General features: G+C 40.5%; 2 protein-coding genes across 4 annotated transcripts in view; both read right to left on the minus strand.

Annotated features, from left to right (window-relative positions):
• The window catches only part of rab40b (RAB40B, member RAS oncogene family), a 28,215-nt gene extending 19,767 nt beyond the window's left edge, over nucleotides 1-8,448 (minus strand). The window contains exons 1-2 of one of the 2 annotated variants that reach the window (XM_042396280.1): nucleotides 8,155-8,448; nucleotides 7,680-7,903 (exon numbers count right to left, since the gene is read on the minus strand). In XM_042396280.1, the coding sequence (XP_042252214.1) occupies nucleotides 7,680-7,821 (142 nt within the window). In that variant the 5' untranslated portion in view covers nucleotides 7,822-7,903; nucleotides 8,155-8,448. Of the gene's footprint in view, nucleotides 1-7,679 lie in introns of both variants that reach the window. The other variant, XM_042396279.1, reaches the window with a different exon arrangement.
• A 5,013-nt stretch (nucleotides 8,449-13,461) lies between these two features.
• Nucleotides 13,462-17,845, minus strand: LOC121887016 (microfibril-associated glycoprotein 4-like). 2 transcript variants are annotated; one of them, XM_042397533.1, is made up of 7 exons: nucleotides 16,409-17,845; nucleotides 16,048-16,126; nucleotides 15,613-15,768; nucleotides 14,647-14,685; nucleotides 14,417-14,513; nucleotides 14,148-14,315; nucleotides 13,462-13,754 (listed from the first exon to the last, which is right to left on the minus strand). In XM_042397533.1, exons 2-7 carry the CDS (start codon nucleotides 16,054-16,056, stop codon nucleotides 13,501-13,503), a joined length of 723 nt encoding a protein of 240 aa, XP_042253467.1. In that variant the 5' UTR covers nucleotides 16,057-16,126; nucleotides 16,409-17,845; the 3' UTR covers nucleotides 13,462-13,500. The 2 variants fall into 2 exon arrangements, with proteins under 2 accessions (XP_042253467.1, XP_042253466.1); XM_042397532.1 differs by having other exon boundaries at nucleotides 16,048-17,845.
• Between the last annotated feature and the right edge of the window lie 3,689 nt (nucleotides 17,846-21,534).

The raw sequence follows: 21,534 nt of genomic DNA on the forward strand, positions 1-21,534 counted from the left end.
GTTAAGTGCTGAATTATTTCTTATTGAACACAGTTTATCCAGCTGCCGAGTACTTCTCTGCAGCATCTTTGCTCTGCAATAACCAAATTTATGAATGTTATCAAACTAATATTGGCCAATATATCCTTGATGGGTTTTTTAAAATCTTAATTTTATGTATCAGCCTCAAAAATCAGTATCAGCCAATAAAATCTGAAGCTCTGATTCAGTTTTCTGAGCTCTCCCCGTCTATCCGGGATCATTCTGATGTTTTCCTGCATCCACAGCGGCTATGATGTCATCCCTGACCTTTGACCTCCCCACTCATGGCTGTTAGCGGTTATGTCAGCAGTCTGAGGCTTTTTCCCGCTGTCACACTGAGTCGCTCTGGATGTCAGCCTGATGAATGCCTGAAATATTAAAGCCGCACCAGCCGAGATTTATTTCCATTTGAGAATCCACTTATCTTATCAGCGCGAGTCACAAAGTGAAGCCATGACAGAGAGCAGCGCTGCAGATTTAAACCCTGCCGTCGGGGTTCGTCGTCCGCAGAAAGAGACAGTTTACAGTCAAATCCAAACGTTTTTCTGATCTTCTAGACTCAGCGGAGTTGCATCTTCTCCTCTCGTCCGCAGACTAAGAATAAAAACACATGACATCATAGCTTCAGGGTTCAGGGTCGCTCACAAACCTGAAGTTGATCAGACAAGTTTTACCTGCTCTCCATTCAAGAGCAAACACAGAGAGCACAAATTACTAAATTGAGAACTCTTTTTTCATGTTGCAATTATTGAATTTAATCATAACTGCAAAAGGTGACGACTATTAAGAGATTACACACAACCCCGTTTGTCTGAAACAACAGGTTGTACATGTGATTATGTAACTAAGTGGACACAGTCACTGTTACTCAGAAGCTTCAGACCTCCAACATGGCCGCCAGAGTGTGAATTACATCATCCGTAAGCTGTGAGTGAAGCCTGAGAGCATCAACACGTCCAGGACCCCCCCCCCCCCCCCCCCCCCTCCCCCTCGCAGGGAGCGAGTGAGTCATGAGCAGCTGCCTGCCAGCCAGCGTTTATTAATACCACACACACACACACACACACACACACACACACACACACACACACACACACACACTATAGCAATTACAAGTGACAAAAGAAGGAAAGAAGATGATGGCAAATGTTATAAAAACACAAAAAGGTTACTGGGGCAGCATGTTGTGAATAAAAAAAAAACATGTATGAATCGTATTTGTGGAATATTATGTCATATTTGTGTTTTTTACAGTTTAATATAACGATTATTTTCATTATTGACTGATCAGTTTTGCGATAAAGTGTTAAAAAATAGTGAAAAAATGCCATTTACACTTTCTCAGAGGCCACAGTGATGTCTTCAGTTTGTCAGATATTCAATTAACTGTCATATGTGACAAAGAAAAAAAGCAAATCTTAACATTTAAGAAGCTGGAACCATCAAATATTTGGCATTTTTGCTTGTCAAATGACTGAAGTGATTATTTGATTACCAAAATAGTTGATACTGATTAATTTTCTGACAACTGATTAATCAACTAATCGTTGCAGCTCTGGACAACAGATTTATTAGATATAAATCTGCCTTCTGTATAAACAACACACGAGTAGTTTCGTAGTATTAATTAGTAAATCGTTACTAGCACCAGAAAGTTAGCAAACGACACATAAAATATGGACCTAAACTCCCATTATACTCTCCCCACTAGTCCTTATTACCTGTTCATCTCCCTGCATGCTGTGTGTTAAGTAATAATCTTGAAGATTTTCATTTAAAGGATCAGTCTGTAGGATTTAGCGGCATCTAGCAGTGAGGTTACAGATTGCAACAAACTGAATACCCGTCCTCCTCTCCGTCCCCTTCCAAGTGTGTAGGAGAACCTACGGTGGCCCTCTCTGGAGCCAGTGTTTGGTTTGTCTATTCTGGGCTACTGTAGAAACATGGCAGGCTCTGTGGAAGAGGACCCGCTCTCTATGTAGATATAAGGTAACAAAAAAACACAGTGATTCTTATTTTCAGGTGATTAAACACTAATTAAAACATACTTATGAATATTATATTCCATTTCTGCCGAGTCCGTTCCGCTAGATGCCACTAAATGCTACACACTGCACCTCTGAATAAGTGTCTGTTAAGTCACTATCTATCGCTGAATGAGGTCACACAGTGGTTTGCACTATTACAAACCGGGGGGTCAGTGGTGACAGTCACGAGGTGCACAGTTAGTGATGCGTTTTCCTTCAGCCAGCAGTGGTTGGTCCGCCAGTGAGGTAGGCGGAGCTAACGCAACAGACTCGCTCTTCAACTGGAGGCGTGGCTGAGGTGCTGACTGCCAGCTGATGATGTCACACAGGCGACACTGTTTGGATCTCTGGGAAGTGAGGTCCAAAAACACACCTGCAATTACCGCTTATCGCCACAGGTGCCGCCAAAGACAACGAGACAGAGATCTTTGAGATTGTTACTTTAATGTTACTGTGCCGTTTACCTTTTTCGTTACCTTTTTCACCGTTAATGTCTGTAAAGCAATATAACAAATACATTTATGAATACAAACTTTACACTTATTGGCATTTAACAACATTGCACTGGGATCATTTACAATAAATGTCTAAATTTGGACAAAAAAACAAAATGCAGAAAGCCCATTTCTGCCAGGTAGCCAATAGAATAAGTAAAAAAAGAGTTATGAATGTAAAAATGTATACATTCATGTTAATAATTAACAATATGATGGAAGTCAAGTCAGAATTGTGATCCAGTAAAAAACTTCACTTTAATCTGATGGAACACTAACATGTCAGTCTCATGTCTGAATAAACACTTTTTATGATTTTTATGTAAATGTCACAAAGACAATCTGATGACCAGAAATGTTTCCGTAACTCTTAAAATACGACACAAGTCTGATCTGAATGCTGTCAAATGTCAAACCTTTTTCACTTGAAAACATTAATTATCTCAATCTTCATCTCTGATGCACAAAGTCAAAGTAAAATCAGACAGAGAAAAGCAGCAAATCCTCACATGTGAGAGGCTTGAACTAGAGAATGTTTTTTTTTTTTTTAAATATTTTACTTACACAATTAATTGATTATCAAAATAGTTGCTGATTATTTTTCTCTCAATCAACTAATCATTGCAGCTCTACAAAAGAGGCTGAAAAATATTCAAACAACCAGCAGCATTAGATATAAACCTGCACTCTGTAAGCATGACATTAGTCTCAATTACTCTTTAAAAATAATTACGTTGCTTTTGACTCGTTGTGTTTAGTAGTGTGAAATTAAATGAAATAAAATGCAAAACCTTTTCTGTTACATTATGTTTTGTCCTGCTGTTACCGACAGTTTCATGTTATTGTGTGAACAATAAAATCTGACTCGACTGACGAGAAGATGTTTCTGTGTGCCGAGTTTTCCCACAACTGCTGAGACGAGCTCGGGCACGCCTGAGATCTCAACATCTACAGATGTTAGACTTCATTCAGCCTGCAGACTGTACACACTGTACACACACTGTACACACTGTACACACACTGTACACACACTGTACACACTGTACACACACTGTACACACTGTACACACTGTACACACACACTGTACACACACTGTACACACACTGTACACACACTGTACACACTGTACACACTGTACACACACACTGTACACACACTGTACACACACTGTACACACTGTACACACACTGTACACACTGTACACACTGTACACACTGTACACACACACTGTACACACACTGTACACACTGTACACACACACTGTACACACACTGTACACACTGTACACACTGTACACACACACTGTACACACACTGTACACACACTGTACACACTGTACACACACTGTACACACACTGTACACACTGTACACACTGTACACACACTGTACACACTGTACACACACACTGTACACACACTGTACACACTGTACACACTGTACACACACTGTACACACACTGTACACACTGTACACACTGTACACACACACTGTACACACACTGTACACACACTGTACACACACTGTACACACTGTACACACACACTGTACACACACTGTACACACTGTACACACTGTACACACACACTGTACACACACTGTACACACACTGTACACACTGTACACACACTGTACACACACTGTACACACTGTACACACTGTACACACACTGTACACACTGTACACACTGTACACACACACTGTACACACACTGTACACACTGTACACACTGTACACACACACTGTACACACACTGTACACACACTGTACACACTGTACACACACTGTACACACACTGTACACACTGTACACACTGTACACACACACTGTACACACACTGTACACACACTGTACACACTGTACACACACTGTACACACACTGTACACACTGTACACACACACTGTACACACACTGTACACACTGTACACACTGTACACACTGTACACACTGTACACACACACTGTACACACACACTGTACACACACTGTACACACTGTACACACACACTGTACACACACTGTACACACACTGTACACACTGTACACACACACACTGTACACACACTGTACACACACTGTACACACTGTACACACACTGTACACACACTGTACACACTGTACACACTGTACACACTGTACACACACTGTACACACACTGTACACACACACTACACACACACTGTACACACTGTACACACTGTACACACACTACACACACACTGTACACACTGTACACACACACTGTACACACTGTACACACACTACACACAAATATTTAAATATTTTACTTACACAATTAATTGATTATCAAAATAGTTGCTGATTATTTTTCTCTCAATCAACTAATCATTGCAGCTCTACAAAAGAGGCTGAAAAATATTCAAACAACCAGCAGCATTAGATATAAACCTGCACTCTGTAAGCATGACATTAGTCTCAATTACTCTTTAAAAATAATTACGTTGCTTTTGACTCGTTGTGTTTAGTAGTGTGAAATTAAATGAAATAAAATGCAAAACCTTTTCTGTTACATTATGTTTTGTCCTGCTGTTACCGACAGTTTCATGTTATTGTGTGAACAATAAAATCTGACTCGACTGACGAGAAGATGTTTCTGTGTGCCGAGTTTTCCCACAACTGCTGAGACGAGCTCGGGCACGCCTGAGATCTCAACATCTACAGATGTTAGACTTCATTCAGCCTGCAGACTGTACACACTGTACACACTGTACACACACACTGTACACACACTGTACACACACTGTACACACACTGTACACACTGTACACACTGTACACACACACTGTACACACACTGTACACACACTGTACACACTGTACACACACTGTACACACTGTACACACTGTACACACTGTACACACACACTGTACACACACTGTACACACTGTACACACACACTGTACACACACTGTACACACTGTACACACTGTACACACACACTGTACACACACTGTACACACACTGTACACACTGTACACACACTGTACACACACTGTACACACTGTACACACTGTACACACACTGTACACACTGTACACACACACTGTACACACACTGTACACACTGTACACACTGTACACACACTGTACACACACTGTACACACTGTACACACTGTACACACACACTGTACACACACTGTACACACACTGTACACACACTGTACACACTGTACACACACTGTACACACACTGTACACACTGTACACACACACTGTACACACACTGTACACACTGTACACACTGTACACACTGTACACACTGTACACACACACTGTACACACACACTGTACACACACACTACACACACACTGTACACACTGTACACACTGTACACACACTACACACACACTGTACACACTGTACACACACACTGTACACACTGTACACACACTACACACACACTACACACACTGCACACACACTACACACTGTACACACTGTACATACTGTACACACACTGTACACACTGTACACACACTGTACACACACTGTACACTGTACACACTGTACACACACTACACACTGTACACACACTGTACACACACTGTACACACTGTACACACACAACACACACACTGTACACACTGTACACACACTGTACACACACTACACACTGTACACACACTGTACACACACTACACACTGTACACACTGTACACACAACACACACACTGTACACACTGTACACACTGTACACACACTACACACACACTGTACACACTGTACACACACACTGTACACACACTGTACACACTGTACACACACTGTACACACACACTGTACACACTGTACACACACTGTACACACACTACACACTGTACACACTGTACACACACTGTACACACTGTACACACACACTGTACACACTGTACACACACTGTACACACACTACACACTGTACACACTGTACACACAACACACACACTGTACACACTGTACACACTGTACACACACACTGTTAATCAAAGTGGACATAAGACCCTGACCTTCAAACCAAAGCACCCACCCTTCAGTTAGATGTTGTTCTCTGCTCTGTGCAGTTTGTTTTCAAAGTTTCTCTGAGCTCACCTTAAATCTCAGTTTAACACCTGGATGCACCTGCAGGATTTATGACATCACAACTAGTTTGGAGCCAATCATGGTCCAGTATGCAACACTGAGAATAAACTTCACAGTGAAGGAGGAGACATCTTGTGTCCAGCAGGAAAACTTTAGAAATCAACAATATTTACAGTTAGAGTCAGAGATTATGGATTTTTACGTGAGGGAGAAGGAGGAGTTGATGTTTTAAGGATTTTAACGAGGTAACTGAACTATTTGTGTGTAAACACCATAATAGACACAAATTATTACTCAAAACAGTCTTTTTATGTCTTAAAACATGTCTGAAGGGAACCTGTAAGTATGAAAAGTAGGCGTCATTTTAGAGTGTTAATGATTTGATGTTATTGGATTATTATCATTTATGCATCAACGTGTAAGAAGACTTTTCAACAGAGCAAATTTTGAAGCAAATTTTAACTGGTGTGTTTGGGTGTTTTAATCTAAAATGATGCATCATGTTTTATTTGTTCATCAAATGTTTTGTTTGCTCTCTCTGAAATGTAGAGGATTAGAAGTGTAAAGAAACATAAAATGGAAATATGGTACCCAGGTAAAATACTTAACTACTGTACTTGAGTACATTATACTGGCAGACACACTGAACCCCCCAGTCTCCCCAGTATGACGATCTAATTCCCTTTCATAAAGAAGGTTTTCCAGTTAAGAGAGTTGGTTTCATGCTGGGATTCTCACGTGACCTGAGCCAAAAACTGACCAGGTATCATCAAGTTTGGGGTTAGTGTGTGTGTGTGTGTGTGTGTGTGTGTGTGTGTGTGTGTGTGTGTGTGTGTGTGTGTGTGTGTGTGTGTGCGTGTTATAATGAGAGCTTCTGTATTTGAACTGTCACTTTGTTTGCTCCATGCTCAGTGGTTATCTGATTTGGAGTCACGCTGCTCGCGTTGCGTAAACCGTGCGTAAAAACAGGAAATCCGTGCGCGTAAACCTCCAAAATAACCTGGCAGGTGGGTTTGGGTCCAATAAATGACCTCCTCTCCACACACACCCTCACTCACCCATGTTGTATCCGTACGGAGACTCGGTGGCTCCGTCCTGCAGGCTCGCCAGGATCTCTCCCTTCCCGACATCGCTGTCTCCCACCAGCAGGAATTTGAGCAGAAAGTCGTACGCCCTGGCCGGGCTGCTTCTGTGGCTCATCCTCGCGGCAGATGACAGCTGCCGCGTCCCATCATGAGACGAGACTCGGCAGCATGTAACCCTCCTCCTCCAGCTCTTCCTCCTGTAAACACCCCGGTCCACAACGAGAAGAATGCAAAGAGACGCGTAAAGTCCAACAAAATAAATCCACGATCTGCGCGAGACTCTGCGCGTGTTTACATGCAACAAACAGTTTGGTCACCCGGCTCAGATTGTGTCCAGGGAGCTACAAGTGTCCAGCTTGAACCACCGACACCGACAGCTATCAGTGGACGCATTTACTGCGCCGTCTGTGCCATCCGCGCGCACAGGACGCGCCGCGCTTTTACGCACCAAGATAAAAATCCTCCGCAGGCGGTTCAGCTCGGCTCCTGGAGTTCGGACTGAGGAGGAAGAGCTGACGGATCTCTGGCCTCCCTCCCTCCGCCCCCCTGCTCCAGCGGAGGTGGTGTCGGCTGGTTGATGGAGGGGAGGAGGGGAGGAGAGGTGGGGTCCAGCCTCCCTCTGATTGGTCCATCCACGGAGTTGCTAGGGCAACCTCGAGCTCGGATTTGACGCCGGAGACGTCCGTCATGACGCGATAGAGGCCGTTACGCTCCCGGCGTGACGTAAAGATGCACGGCACTAGATGACATAAGACTTCCGGTGTATTTTCAACATTAAAGACACAATTTAAACCGCCTTTTAAAGATACTCAAATTTATTCTGAATGTAAAGACGCTGTTTTTTTCTAAAAGATTAACAATATTTCCTTCATGATTTTATATATTTTATAAACTCTAAAATGTCTTCAAAAGAGTATATGCACAGTTAAATATATACATTTTAGAAAACATTTACAACTTCCTGCCAGAGCTGGGACAAAATGAAAGCCTGACAGAGTATCTTTGTGTCCATCAGCACATTTTCTCAATAATCTTTATTTAAAAATGATCTTAAACATGTTCAAGTTCTTTCTTTCTTTATTAGGATCCCCTTTAGCACCAGCATAAACACTGGCTATTCTTCCTGACCACACATACAGTCACACACACACACAAACACACATACACACACACTATAACCACATAAACACAACAAACAAACAAACAGCTCATCTCATTGAATTAACAGTTAAGTTCATACAGAAGAAAAGCAGAACTATCATTGTTTCAACAGACATGAAGCCAAACAGAAAATTATAATTCCTCAAGAATTCATAGCAAACTTGATTGTTTTTTTCTTCCTCATACAAATAAATATTAATTCTTAACAAACATAAATTCTTGACTGAATAACTTTCTTAAATTATATATCCTGCACTTTCACACATTTAATTCCAGGAAAATAAGGTATTAAAATACATTTCTCATTTTCTGCCAAGGGAGGATTTCTACTTTCAACCAGGTTTATATTTTATACCAATTTCCCCAAGTTTACTCACACACACAATTCAATAATGGTTCCTCAAATATTTGGAGATACTGCTTTGACAACATATTGAACCGATCTTTAGTTTTCTCTGGAACAATATGCACTAGCACTTAATTCCACCTGACCTCGGCTCTGTACGACTGTTTTCTGTGTCATACTTGTTTTCGCTTTAGGTGGCGTGAACCTTCTGTCTGTTGCATATTTGTGTTTGATAATTGTGTTGAGCAAACTGAGAGAATAACTTTTCATATAACAGCTAGCAGACATTACTGACTAAATTTAACAAAATATATGCGGATCTCAGACTGACAGTTACTCTCTGACTTGTTTTAGGGGAATTAATCTGACTCTGAATCCAGAACTTTTTTTATTCTTAGTATCCTACATGAGAAAATATCAGACAATAATTTGGATTATTTATTTATGATTTTGCTTTTTATAGCTAAAAATGTATTATCCTGGTTAAAGTCTCCACACAGGGGTTTATGTCATTACAAGATCACAGAAAAGTTTTGACTGAAAACTGAAATATTTATGGATGAACTAATGAACCAGAACTGTATTTACATAAAAATCTCTGTAAAAAGTTTTTATTTTTTGATGTTTTCCCTTAAATACACTTTATTTTATTTATTTCTATTTGTTCATAAAATCACCTCTATGTTTGTTTCTATGTTCTTCTGTCATGTTGAACTGATGCAATAAAAATAACGTTAGAAATAAGTAATGAGCTTAAATTAATTCCAGGTAATGTTTTTAATATTCTTAAACCACCTAAAATTCAACATTAATTTTCTAACTACTAACTGTTGAATGTGAGCTGCCGGAATCAGACGACCCTCAGTAGTTGAGTCTAGAATAGAATAAACTTGTCTACACAATAAAAACATCACATTATCAGATAAAAATCTCTAACTTGTACAACATCAGTTAATTCATACCCATGGTGTACAACTTACACTCCTATATTTAAGTTTACCGTAGTTTGTTGACCACATTAATTGCATTTAGAGGGGATGTGTTTTGTCATTGATGATTGACAGCGCTTTATTGTGTACAGATGTAATGTAAGGGTCGTCTAATGGCTTTTGTTGGCGGCTGACTATCTTCCCTGCTGTCTTAACGATCCTGGTCAGCTTGTTTCTATTTACTAAAGTCAAGTGCCCATGCCAGACACAGTTATTAAACACAAGGATGCTCTCTATCAGGCTGATATGCACTTTTTCCAAAATGTTCAGTTCCTTCAGTTTCCAAATGAATCAGAATCAGAAAAACAGTCTCTGACTACAATGTAAAAAAAAAAAAAATCATAAAAAAAAGTTAAAAACTCTTAAAGACACTTACCGTCAAATAACAGTAAGAAACCTTTAGTTATTCTACAGAGATTTATTTTAAAAATACGGATAATTACTTTGGACATTGTCTACATTTTTACAGTCCAACCATTATAAAATAAAAATAAAATCTCATTTTAAAACATTGCTAGAATGTTAAACAAGTGTATAAATCTGCATAAAAAATGAAAAAGATTGCAGAAATACCTTAAAATTAACTAATTTAAATGAAGACTCTTGTTTTCATACAGTGATCTTTGGTAAATTCATAGGATTATCCAATCCATCCACAAGAACTCCCCATCAAAGTACAGATTTCTGAGTGTAAAACACAGAAAAATTACGTAAAATTATATTCAAATTACCCTCCTTTAACACCCATTAATGGTATCTTGAGAGCTTAAAGCTTTTATTGTATGTGATTATCCAATCTATTTACAGTAGATCCCTGGTAAATGTTGGTTTTATACTGTACAAAAAAATAAGATCATGTGATAATAGTTTACAAAAACATAATTTGAATAATCATTACTTTATATAAACATTATGTGACAGTAATTACAAGCAACTCCCCAATGGCTTTGGGAGAAAGTAGTTCATGTTCACAATTATCAGAAGTGGGAGTAAGTTACACATGTGCAAGTCACAAGCAAGTCTCAAGTCTTAACCTTAAAGGCTCAAGCAAGTCTTAAATCACTGTGACTCTCACTGTGACTCTCACACCTCGTCAGCAACACAACCAACTTCTTTATTAAAACATCTGTAAACACAAACATCAGCTGCTCCAACAGTGTTTGATGTCCTGTTAAAACACACCTGCCATTACCACGGTAACCACAGGTGTTGCCAACACAACCCAGACTGAAATCTGAGGGATTACAACTTTAATAATAATTCCCAAACATTTTGACAGTTTTGCATTAATTCTGTAATGTACATCAAATGAATATAATTTACATTTAAAACTACACAACTTTGAATGTTCTTGCTAACTAAAGTCTAAAGTTATTAATTGTGATGTAACTGTATATATTTTTTTAACTTAATTATAAATCTTAATATCCACAATGATAATAACAAAGATGTTAATATTACTCTGGTACTTAGCCTACAGGAACTGCAGTGATGGTGATTCAGTATTTAGTCTGCATTGAACAATATTTCTGACATTAAAAAGCAGCACTTGGTACCAAAGGATCACCAAAACCCAAGAATTGTTTAAAGGATGTTTGATGCAGCTTTTATCTCTGTATATCTTCTACTGTCTGGACACTGGATCCTCCCTCACAGCCACGGCATTGGCCCATCGAGGTGCACTGATTAGTTCATCAAGTGCCTGATGTCCAATTACAGCCGCATGCAAATAAATTATATTAACTGCAATTACAGCAAGCAATAAAAACCCAGTTACTGCAAAAAGGAAAGCAATTAAATACAGAAACATTTAAAATATTCAAACCACAGCAAATATATAACACTAATAAAACAAAAATATTAATATCCGCTGTGTGACATGAAGCTTAACTTTGATCTTTAGATAAATGCTGTAAATCAGCTGTATGTTGTTGTGTTGACACAATCAGTAGCTGCACTCTGTGTACATTTACTCAAGTACTGTACTTAAGCACAACTGAGGTACTTGTATTTCATTTGAGTATTTCCATGTGATGCTACTGTATATTTCCACTCCACTACATTTCAGAGGGAAATATTGTACTTTCTACTCCACTACATTTATTTGACAGCTTTAGTTACTTTTCATATAAAGATTTGTTTGCCTGCCAGCTTCACCTGGAGGAGGAACATCTGGAAGGTTCACTGCTGGCTGTGATCCCTCACTGTCTTCCCACCCTGAAAACACATTACTGCTGCCAGGAGTCGAACCGAGCGAGTCTGAAAGAGAACCTGTCAGTCTAATGATCATCTCATTTTCTAATTTAAATATTTAAGCGTTTTATCTCGTCATCACTAAGATGTCTGAAAACAGACTGTTTAATGTGTGTGTGTACTGTAATGACAGTGTGGCCTGTTTACTGTTTAATCTTTGATTTTTGCTGAAATATTGGATCATTTGAACATTTATTGAAATGAAAGCATGTGAGAAGTTTAGAGGGAAAAATCACTATTTGGTGGAGCTGTTAACAACTCATAGACATGTGAAATGTGACCCCGACTACACACTGCTTTTTGTAAGACGTCAAAAGACAAAAAGGTTGGAAACCACTGGTTTCATCTTTAACAATGTGTTGTATTTTAAAAGCTTGTTATATTATCCATTGTGTCAAATCTTCATCTGGAAAGTAACTAAAGCTGTCAAATAAATGTAGTGGAGTAGAAAGTACAATATTTCCCTCTGAAATGTAGAAAGTAGCATCACATGGAAATACTCAAGTAAAGTACAAGTACTTCAAAATCATACTTAAGTACAGTACTTGAGTAAATGTAGTCAGTTACTTTCCACCACTGTGTGACAGTGTGAGGGTTCATGTGTAGTTTGTGTCCTGCTGAAAGCTCAGATATACAGTCAGTCTGTGGATACAACTAGATGGAACTAATACAGACAACAGAGACATCTAGTGGTGGAATGTGTTCATTTCAGCAGAGTTCAAGCTGCTTTCAGCTCCAATACAAGTCAACTCCATCTGTCATTTGGTTCTTCATCACTTCAGTGATGTCATGTGATGTTTCTGATGGAAGCTGCTCTGTATTTGTTCCTCTGGATCCTCCACTAAGTTCCCCACCTGTCCAATCATTTCTCTACACCAACAGCTGTTTGACACAAGACTTTACACCCAGCAGCTGCTCACAAACACACTCTACACCTGACTTTTATTGATGCTGGAAATATTTATTGGAAGTATATGTGAGGTTACAGACTAGATCAGAGAGAAAGAAAGAGATCAACAGATATTCTGCTGTTCGTTCTGGAGAATTACTGCACAGGACGAATCTTCATGCTGATGGTCTTCAGGGAGTAGTTCCAGCCCTTCCAGTAGGACCACTCCACTCCAGCAGCATCATGAGTGCTATCAGCACCCCAGAGATAAATCCCGTTGGGGTTTGCTCTATGACAGTCGTTGTACCAGAATGCCCCCAGGTGGAGTTTGGCACAGCTACGGCTATCGGAGTCCTGGTCTTTGTCGAAGGTGGAGAACTTCTGTCCGTCGTGAGTTTCCAGGCCGTCTCCTACAGAAACACAAGAAAACAACAAGTGTGTGATTACAACACTACTGCTAATGACACCATACTATATAATGTTATATAACTATTAACACTACAACTGTCACTACTAATACAGTACTACTGCTATGGCTACCACTTGTACAAATACTTCTAGTACTACTGGTACTGCATCTGCTGCTGCTACTGTAACATAACAACATACAGTATGTCATGTAGAATTAATAAAACATGAGCAGACCACAGATTTGTTGTTACTGACTTGAAAATCTTTGTGAATCTGTCTTTAGCTGAAGGAATCATGCAAATAATCCAATATAAGGACAGAAATCTTCAGTGTCTCCATGTGGAAACTAAACATCAGCAAAACAAAACTACTACCTGCTAACAGTAACTGACCTGCTCCTCCATCAGTGAATCCAGACACATGCAGTCTGTATCCATCGGACTCTGGATCGATGGAGAACGAGGAGTAACGAGCAGACGTTTTGTTTCCACTGAAGTCCTCCATGTCGACCAGCAGCTCGTACTTTTTCCTATGAGTCAGATGGAAGAGACTCTCAAGACCTGAAAACACACAAACATGAAGTCACGTCAGATGTTTGATGTTTGTTTTTATGAACAGTTTCATGAAGTCACATGACTGTTAGTTTGGTTTCAATTCTCACCAAGCCAGTACTCTCCAGCAGCGATACCAAAGCCCTCCTTGTAGTGATCCCAGGGCCTGTAGAAGTTCACCGAGCCATCCATCCTCCTCTGGAACACCTGGGGGAGGGAGGGTTAACTCGATAAACACAGGATCACTGACAGCTCATGATTTATTGTGAAGGTCCAACAGGAAGTGTTCATACTGAAAAACACTCAGCTGTGACTTGATGACTTCAGTTCAAAAACTCACCGTCCAACGTCCTCCGTCTGAGTCCATGTCACAGTACACCTACACACAAACACTCTCATTAGTAAATATGATCCTTTACTTAAAACTACATTCAATCAATCAGCAGCTGCCACGTCTTGAATCTGAAGTATCTTAAAGTGCCGCTGATGGCCGCTAGATGCTCCAACTGACTCCCATTCAAAAAGGCTCAACTTCTCTCTGTAAAATATAAACATAAAAACATTATTCCAATAATCATTTCCTCTCCTGATCCACTCAATTATATACTGTTCATGATGCAGTCTTAGTTTTCATAGCACCCTCAATCTAACTAATCTAGTCTAGTGCAGGTGGCTGTTTCTTGACTTAAACCATGTGTAGAAATGTAGGAAATTTGTTTTAAATTACAACGTATTTTTTAAAAATATTTTTTAAGGGAGGGGCTGGAGGGACCCTTGTCAATTATGTATCCTTCAAAGTTTTCTCCCCCATTTTAAAACATAACCAGACACCCATGGTAAGGAGCACTGATCTTTCTTATCCTAGGTTTGGAAGAAAAATATATGTACTATCTGGAGTGTATATCAAAAATGCTGCCCAATAAACACAAATTAGCAAATAAAAAGTCTTATGAAAAAGGTGTTGGTTCATAAGGTCAAAGAGAGGTCAAGTGGGTCAATTGACCACAAATATTGTTACTTTATTACGATACCTCCCTGTTAGCACAATTTAGCTAAAGTAGCTAACGTTAGCCCATATGTACACAAGCTGCAACTCTGGGCTTCAAACTGGTTTCAAGGCAAACTAATGGGTGACGTCACACCTTGCTACATCCATCTTTATATACAGTCTGTGTATCCAACCAGTAACACGACTACCTCCACTTATATCTGCTGGTTTAGTAGAATCAACCTGAACTGTCTTCACATGGTGACTCATCTTTGAACCAACATCTTCTAACTGTGTCCCAGAGAGGATGAAGTGTACCTGGACAGCAGACGTGGCTCCGATGGGATAGATGATGTACACTCCGCTGGGTCGTTTGCTGTCATGTTTATAGATGTCACTGCAGTCCAGCGGGAGGACGAGACGTAAGCAGGAGGTCAACGCTGGAGCCAGCAGGAGGAGAACCACTGAAACAAGCTGCAACAGAAACACAGCAGCAGACACAAAATAAACTAAAACTAAACTCAGTGGGAAGATTCACTCTCCAATTTAGTTAAAACAAGTGACTGTATTTTGGCATTTTGTGGGTTCTTAAACAGAAACCAAGAGTGAAGATTTAAAAGTGCAAAATACAGAGAAAATAGAGAAAAGTTAATTGTAAGAAACTCTTGTCACCACAGACTATTTCAGAGAATCTGACTGAAAGTACTACTACTCAATATTAATTCAGTCAGGTGTATAAAGTCACAAACTTACCTTCATCATCAGAGTTCTGCTGAGGTGATATGATGAAAATCTTGATGTCAGTCAGTCAGGATGTTGTGATGTGTCTGAGCTATATTTATATCCCAAAGATTAATGAATGACTGAACAGTTGCTACCTCATACAAATAAAACTATTTGCTGTACAAGTGGAAACATAATGTCCTTGAGTGTCTGTGTCCCTGTTTACACAACTTTGTTTGGATCCAAACCAGACATCCACCCACATTGTGGGGACTCCATTACTGGGACCAAAGAGGCCGTTCTCACAACTTTAACTGTTTGCTTTGGGGTTAAGATTTGATTTTAGGTTTAAGCTTAACATTAGGCACTACTAGTCCACCAGTTAAGCTACCTGGGCAGCATCATCTCCTCTGACACCAAAATTGACAAAGAGATGGACAGCAGACAAGCCACCTAAAGTCAACGTATACCATGCCATCGTGCTGACCACCCTCCTGTATGGTGCTGAGTCGTGGGTCCTGTACTTGAACATTTCCATCAGCAGTGCCTCCGCTCCATCCTCAACACCAATTGAAGTGGTTACATCACTAATGTAGAGGTGCTGCAAACAGCAGGGCTCACCAGCATTGAGGCTGTGTGGGCCACATCTTTAGGATGGTCACTGCCTCCCAAAGGTCCTCGTCCTATACAGTGAACTGTCTAGTGGCCACAGTGACAGAGGGGGATCCACGCAAATGCTATAAAGATACTCTCAAAAGGTCCTTCACCAATTGCAATATTGGTCCATTGCTACAGATCAGGCTAAGTGGTGTCAGTAAACCCTCCAAGACTCTACCAGCTTTGGAGCTAGCCGTAGGCCCATCAGCATCCCCCACAGGCCTGATGTTCAACTGTGCCTGCTGTAGGAGGCCCTGCCTATCTCAGATAGTCTTAGTCAGCCACAAGTCAACAGCCTTCCTAATCTTTGTTCGCGAAGAGAGGGCTTGTGAATGAATGTGGTCAGTTAGAAGTCTCAGAGTAGCAAAGAAGAACTTGCACATAGAGAACAAAAAAAGAATTCAGACTGGGGTCTGGATTTTAAATATTTCTATTATTTACAATACAGGGTACAGACAGTGAAGAAATGTGCAAAGGGCATACAGTGCAAACATGTTAGTCCATGCTGGACTTTCCTCAGTGCAAAACAAGGCATGCATGATGAGTCAGCCTGTATGTGGGTTGCTCTACAGGTGCATCAATCAATGTTCAAGGGCTGATTGAACACACATGAAGCCGATTGCCAGCAGATCAGGTCATTACAAACAAATTAGATAATAGCATCAACACATTCTCATACACATACTGATTTATATACATACAAATGTCAGGTTTTACACTGGGACCCACCGGCACAGAAAGACAATAAGATAGAGTCACAGAAAACTGGTTATGTCTAATACTTTATTCAAGCCACTAGGGAAACGTTTCTCAATGTGAGCACCGGGGGCATTCAGAGAACGTGGGTGGGTACTGGAAGCAATATTTTTGAAAGGGGGACATTGAGGTGTTCTTGGGGGGTGTTTGTGTGTGTCTGTTTTTAATGCCAGTTTAGTCCTACATTCAAATGCACATTTTCACAATTTCATCATTAGACTTCAGGGTTTTCCTATGTTTTTTCACAGCACTGTCAAGTCTATTTTCCTCTGTTTTATGCACGCACATACAAATTTGTGTATTGGGCTCTGAGCGCTTCGAAGACGCAGGTGACCTACGCGTCTTCTAACCTTCGCTTTCTCTCTAAGATCCTTGAGAAAGCAGTCTCTAATCAGTTATGTGACTTTCTACATAACAATAGTTTGTTTGAGGATTTTCAGTCAGGATTTAGAGCGCATCATAGCACAGAGACAGCACTGGTGAAAGTCACAATGATCTCCTAAATGCATCAGATGAAGGAAAGGATTTCTCTCTGTACTTGTCTTAGATCTTAGTGCTGCATTTGACTCCATTGACCATCACATCCTATTACAGAGACTGGAACATTAAATTGGTATTAGAGGAACTGCATTAAGCTGGTTTAAATTATACTTATCAGATTGATTTCAGATTGTACATGTTTATGATGAATCCTCCATGCACGCAAAAGTTAGACACGGAGTTCCACAAGGTTCTGTGCTTGGACCAATACTATTCACCTTATATATGCTTCCTTTACGTAATATTATTAGGTAACACTCCATACATTTTCACTGCTATGTAGATGACATGCAATTACATTTATCAATGAAGACGGATGACAATGGATGACCTGCAATTTTCTACGATTAAACTCAGACAAAACCTATTGTGATTGGCCATAAACACCTTAGAAACTCTTTATATAATGATATAGCTACTCTAGATGGCATTACCCTGGCCTCCAGCACCACTGTAAGGAATCTGGGAGTTATCTTTGATCAGGATATGTCCCTTAACTCCCACATAAAACAAATCTCAAGGACTGCCTTTTTTCACTTACGTAATATTGCAAAAATCAGGCTGAGCCTTTGCGGTCCTGTTGATGTCCTTCTCCGGCCATTGCTGCTGTTTGTTGTTGCTGGTCACATCTCCATTACTATTATTGTTATTGTTATTATTGTTGTTATTTTGCTTCTCTGTGTCTCTTGCCCTAACCCTTGCCCCTTGCCCCTCTCACTTGGTTTATTACCTCAGTAAACTATTTCCTAATGAGTTTATGGTTTCAATCACTAGTATCAAGTCTTCTTCAATGCATCATGATGTTCATTATGGCCCCATTTAGAGTGAAATAGATGATAAATCAGTGTATGCTTTAGGGCATGGCTACGTTGTGATTGACAAGTCGGTACCACGGCAACAACGTTGATTATGTAACGTAACCATGGCGTAACACAGATTCACAGAGTATAGGCGTAGCTGCTGCTGTTTCACAATGTGTTTTCAGTTCATGAAAGTTAATTGTTACATTTTGGTCACTTAAAAAAGTCTCATCCAGCATTCGGTTGTGATAAGAAATCCTCTAAGCTAGCTAGCGCTAGCAGAAATTAGCATTAGTATTAGCATTGTCACTGTTTTCCATAGATTGTAAATGCACCATGCTAACCAAGCTAGCAGCTAGCGCGATGGACATTTCCACCCACTTGTCCAAATATGGATTGATATCAGCCTCATTGGTTACTGTTCACTCTCCTACAGCTGCATCACAGCTGGATTAGCTTCCTGCTAATGCTAACATTTCCTCCTGTTGCTTCACTTTAAAAACAAGAAACACATTGTGTTTGTCACAGACGTTAAATCTTCATTAAGCATTAATGTGTCATTTAGTTGATGTTGTGTCAGTGGATGAGCTGTAAATATATCAGAGTGATGGAAGAAGAAGCTACAGTGAGCTGTTAGATATACGTCTCCACCTCATCAGCAACACAACCAACTTCTTTATTAAAACATCTGTAAACACCAACACCAGCTGCTCCAACAGTGTTAAAAGGATGTTAAAATCTTAAAAATGTGTCCCAAAATAGAATAAAACTTAAACTAGGAATACTAAAACAACACGATTAACTACAGTACATTACCTGACTTGTATTGGAGCTAAAAGCAGCTTGAACTCTGCTGAAATGAACACGTTCCACCACTAGATGTCTCTGTTGTCTGTATTAGTTCCATCTAGTTGTATCCACAGACCGACTGTATATCTGAGCTTTCAGGAGGACACAAACTACAAATGAACCCTCACACTGTCACACAGTGGTGGAAAATAACTGACTACATTTACTCAAGTACTGTACTTAAGTATGATTTTGAAGTACTTGTACTTTATTAAGTATTTCCATGTGATGCTACTTTATACTTCCACTCCACTACATCTCAGAGGGAAATATTGTACTTTCTACTCCACTACATTTATTTGACAGCTTTAGTTACTTTTCAGATGAAGATTTGACACAATGGATAATATAACAAGCTTTTAAAATATAACACATTGTTAAAGATGATGGATGGGGATGAATAACCTGCGCAAAGAGTTTGGACGCATCGGGCAAGGAGGTCTGCAGTCAGGGGCAGATGTTTTGGTGCTAGTGGAGGTTCTGCTTTTCTTAAGCCTTTAATTAACATATTTACGTGGGTGTGAGAAATGGAAGGGGCTGGAGCTCCAGAAATTAGTTTAATGAAAAAGTTTATACCACTCAGGTACGTTTGGATGGTGGATGTTCTGATTTTGAGAACCGAATGGGCGTAAGTAATGAAGCTGGTTACTGTTATGATGTTGATGGATGGAAATGGTAGCCTGTGAGTAGTATGGAAGGTTTTGAAGCAGCTCCATGCTGAGTAGTACGATGAAAGACTGCTGGGGGCTATGCTATTTAGGATTGCTTGTTGTGATGTGGTGACCAGGTAGCGAAGTTGAGGGTTTAGGGGAAGATTGTGGTTGAAAATGGAGGGACCGGTGTTGGATGAGGTTCTGAATCTGGTGCCAAGGCTTTGCATTTCTGAAAGGAGAACCAGGAAAGGGAGTCAGCAATGGTGTTTTTGTAGCTGGGAAAGTGGGCAGCGCGGATGATAAGAGAGAGATTAGGGTCAGTCTGCGTATGAACTTCATGATATCCAATGATTGGGAGCGGCCTTTATTTATGATGTCGATGGCGGTGTGGTTGTCTGAATGGATGAGGATGACCTTTGTGGACCACTCATGCCCCCAAAGAAGTGCTGCAACTACGATGGGGTACAGCTCGTAGAGGGCTGAAGAGGGAGAGAGTGAGGACATTTCCGGCGGCCAATCAGAGGTGAACCATCTACCGCCGTAGTAACCGCCGAAACCGACGGAGGGGGCAGCATCAGTGTACAGCTGAATGTCTTTGGGCTGGTTCACGTGTTCATCATAGAAAAAGGAGATGCCACTCCATGAAGAAAGGAAGTCCTGCCACATGTGGAGCTCCATTTTGCAAGCGGCATCCAGGGTGATGAAATCATGGAGGGAAGGAATGGCTGCAGATATGGACAATAAGTGGGAGAGGAAGGAGCGCCCTTGGGGGATGATGGCGAAGTTCAGGTGGCCCAGGAGGGAAAGAAGCTGGCGCTTTGTACAGCGGGGGGCGAGGAGGTAGTTGGAAATGTACAGGGATATACGGTGGAGTTTCTCGGTTGGGAGGGCGGCTTGAAAGGTGAGTAAATCCAGGGTGATACCAAGAAAGTCAAGAGACATGCCGGGTCCCACTGTCTTATCTGGAGAAAGAGGAACACGGAGCCGAAGGAAGGCAGACTTGAAGGTGGAGAGACTGTGTGATGGGGTTGAGGATGGTGGGGTGACGGTGAGGAAGTCGTCCAGGAGGTGAATGACACATGAGAGTTTGTGATTGTTGAGCAGGATCCAGCAGAGTGCCTCGGAAAGAGAATTGAATATTTTGGGGCTGCTCTTGCACTCAAAAGTGAAGCATACGGTGAAATAGTAGTGACCCTTCCAGGAAACTCCGATTTCTTTGCTCTCGGGGGACTTCAGGTGTGTCTGCAGCCTGCATCTTCTGA

This window comes from Thunnus maccoyii, chromosome 20 (assembly GCF_910596095.1).
Source record: "Thunnus maccoyii chromosome 20, fThuMac1.1, whole genome shotgun sequence".
NCBI lineage: Eukaryota > Metazoa > Chordata > Actinopteri > Scombriformes > Scombridae > Thunnus > Thunnus maccoyii.

What these genes read in the sequence shown, in the direction of transcription:
- LOC121887016 (XM_042397533.1), bottom strand. An exon ending in GAGCCACGTCTGCTGTCCAG is followed by an intron (nt 14,686 to 15,612) that starts GTACACTTCATC and finishes GTTTGTGTGTAG; the next exon opens with GTGTACTGTGACATGGACTC. An exon ending in CAGACGGAGGACGTTGGACG is followed by an intron (nt 14,514 to 14,646) that starts GTGAGTTTTTGA and finishes TCCCTCCCCCAG; the next exon opens with GTGTTCCAGAGGAGGATGGA.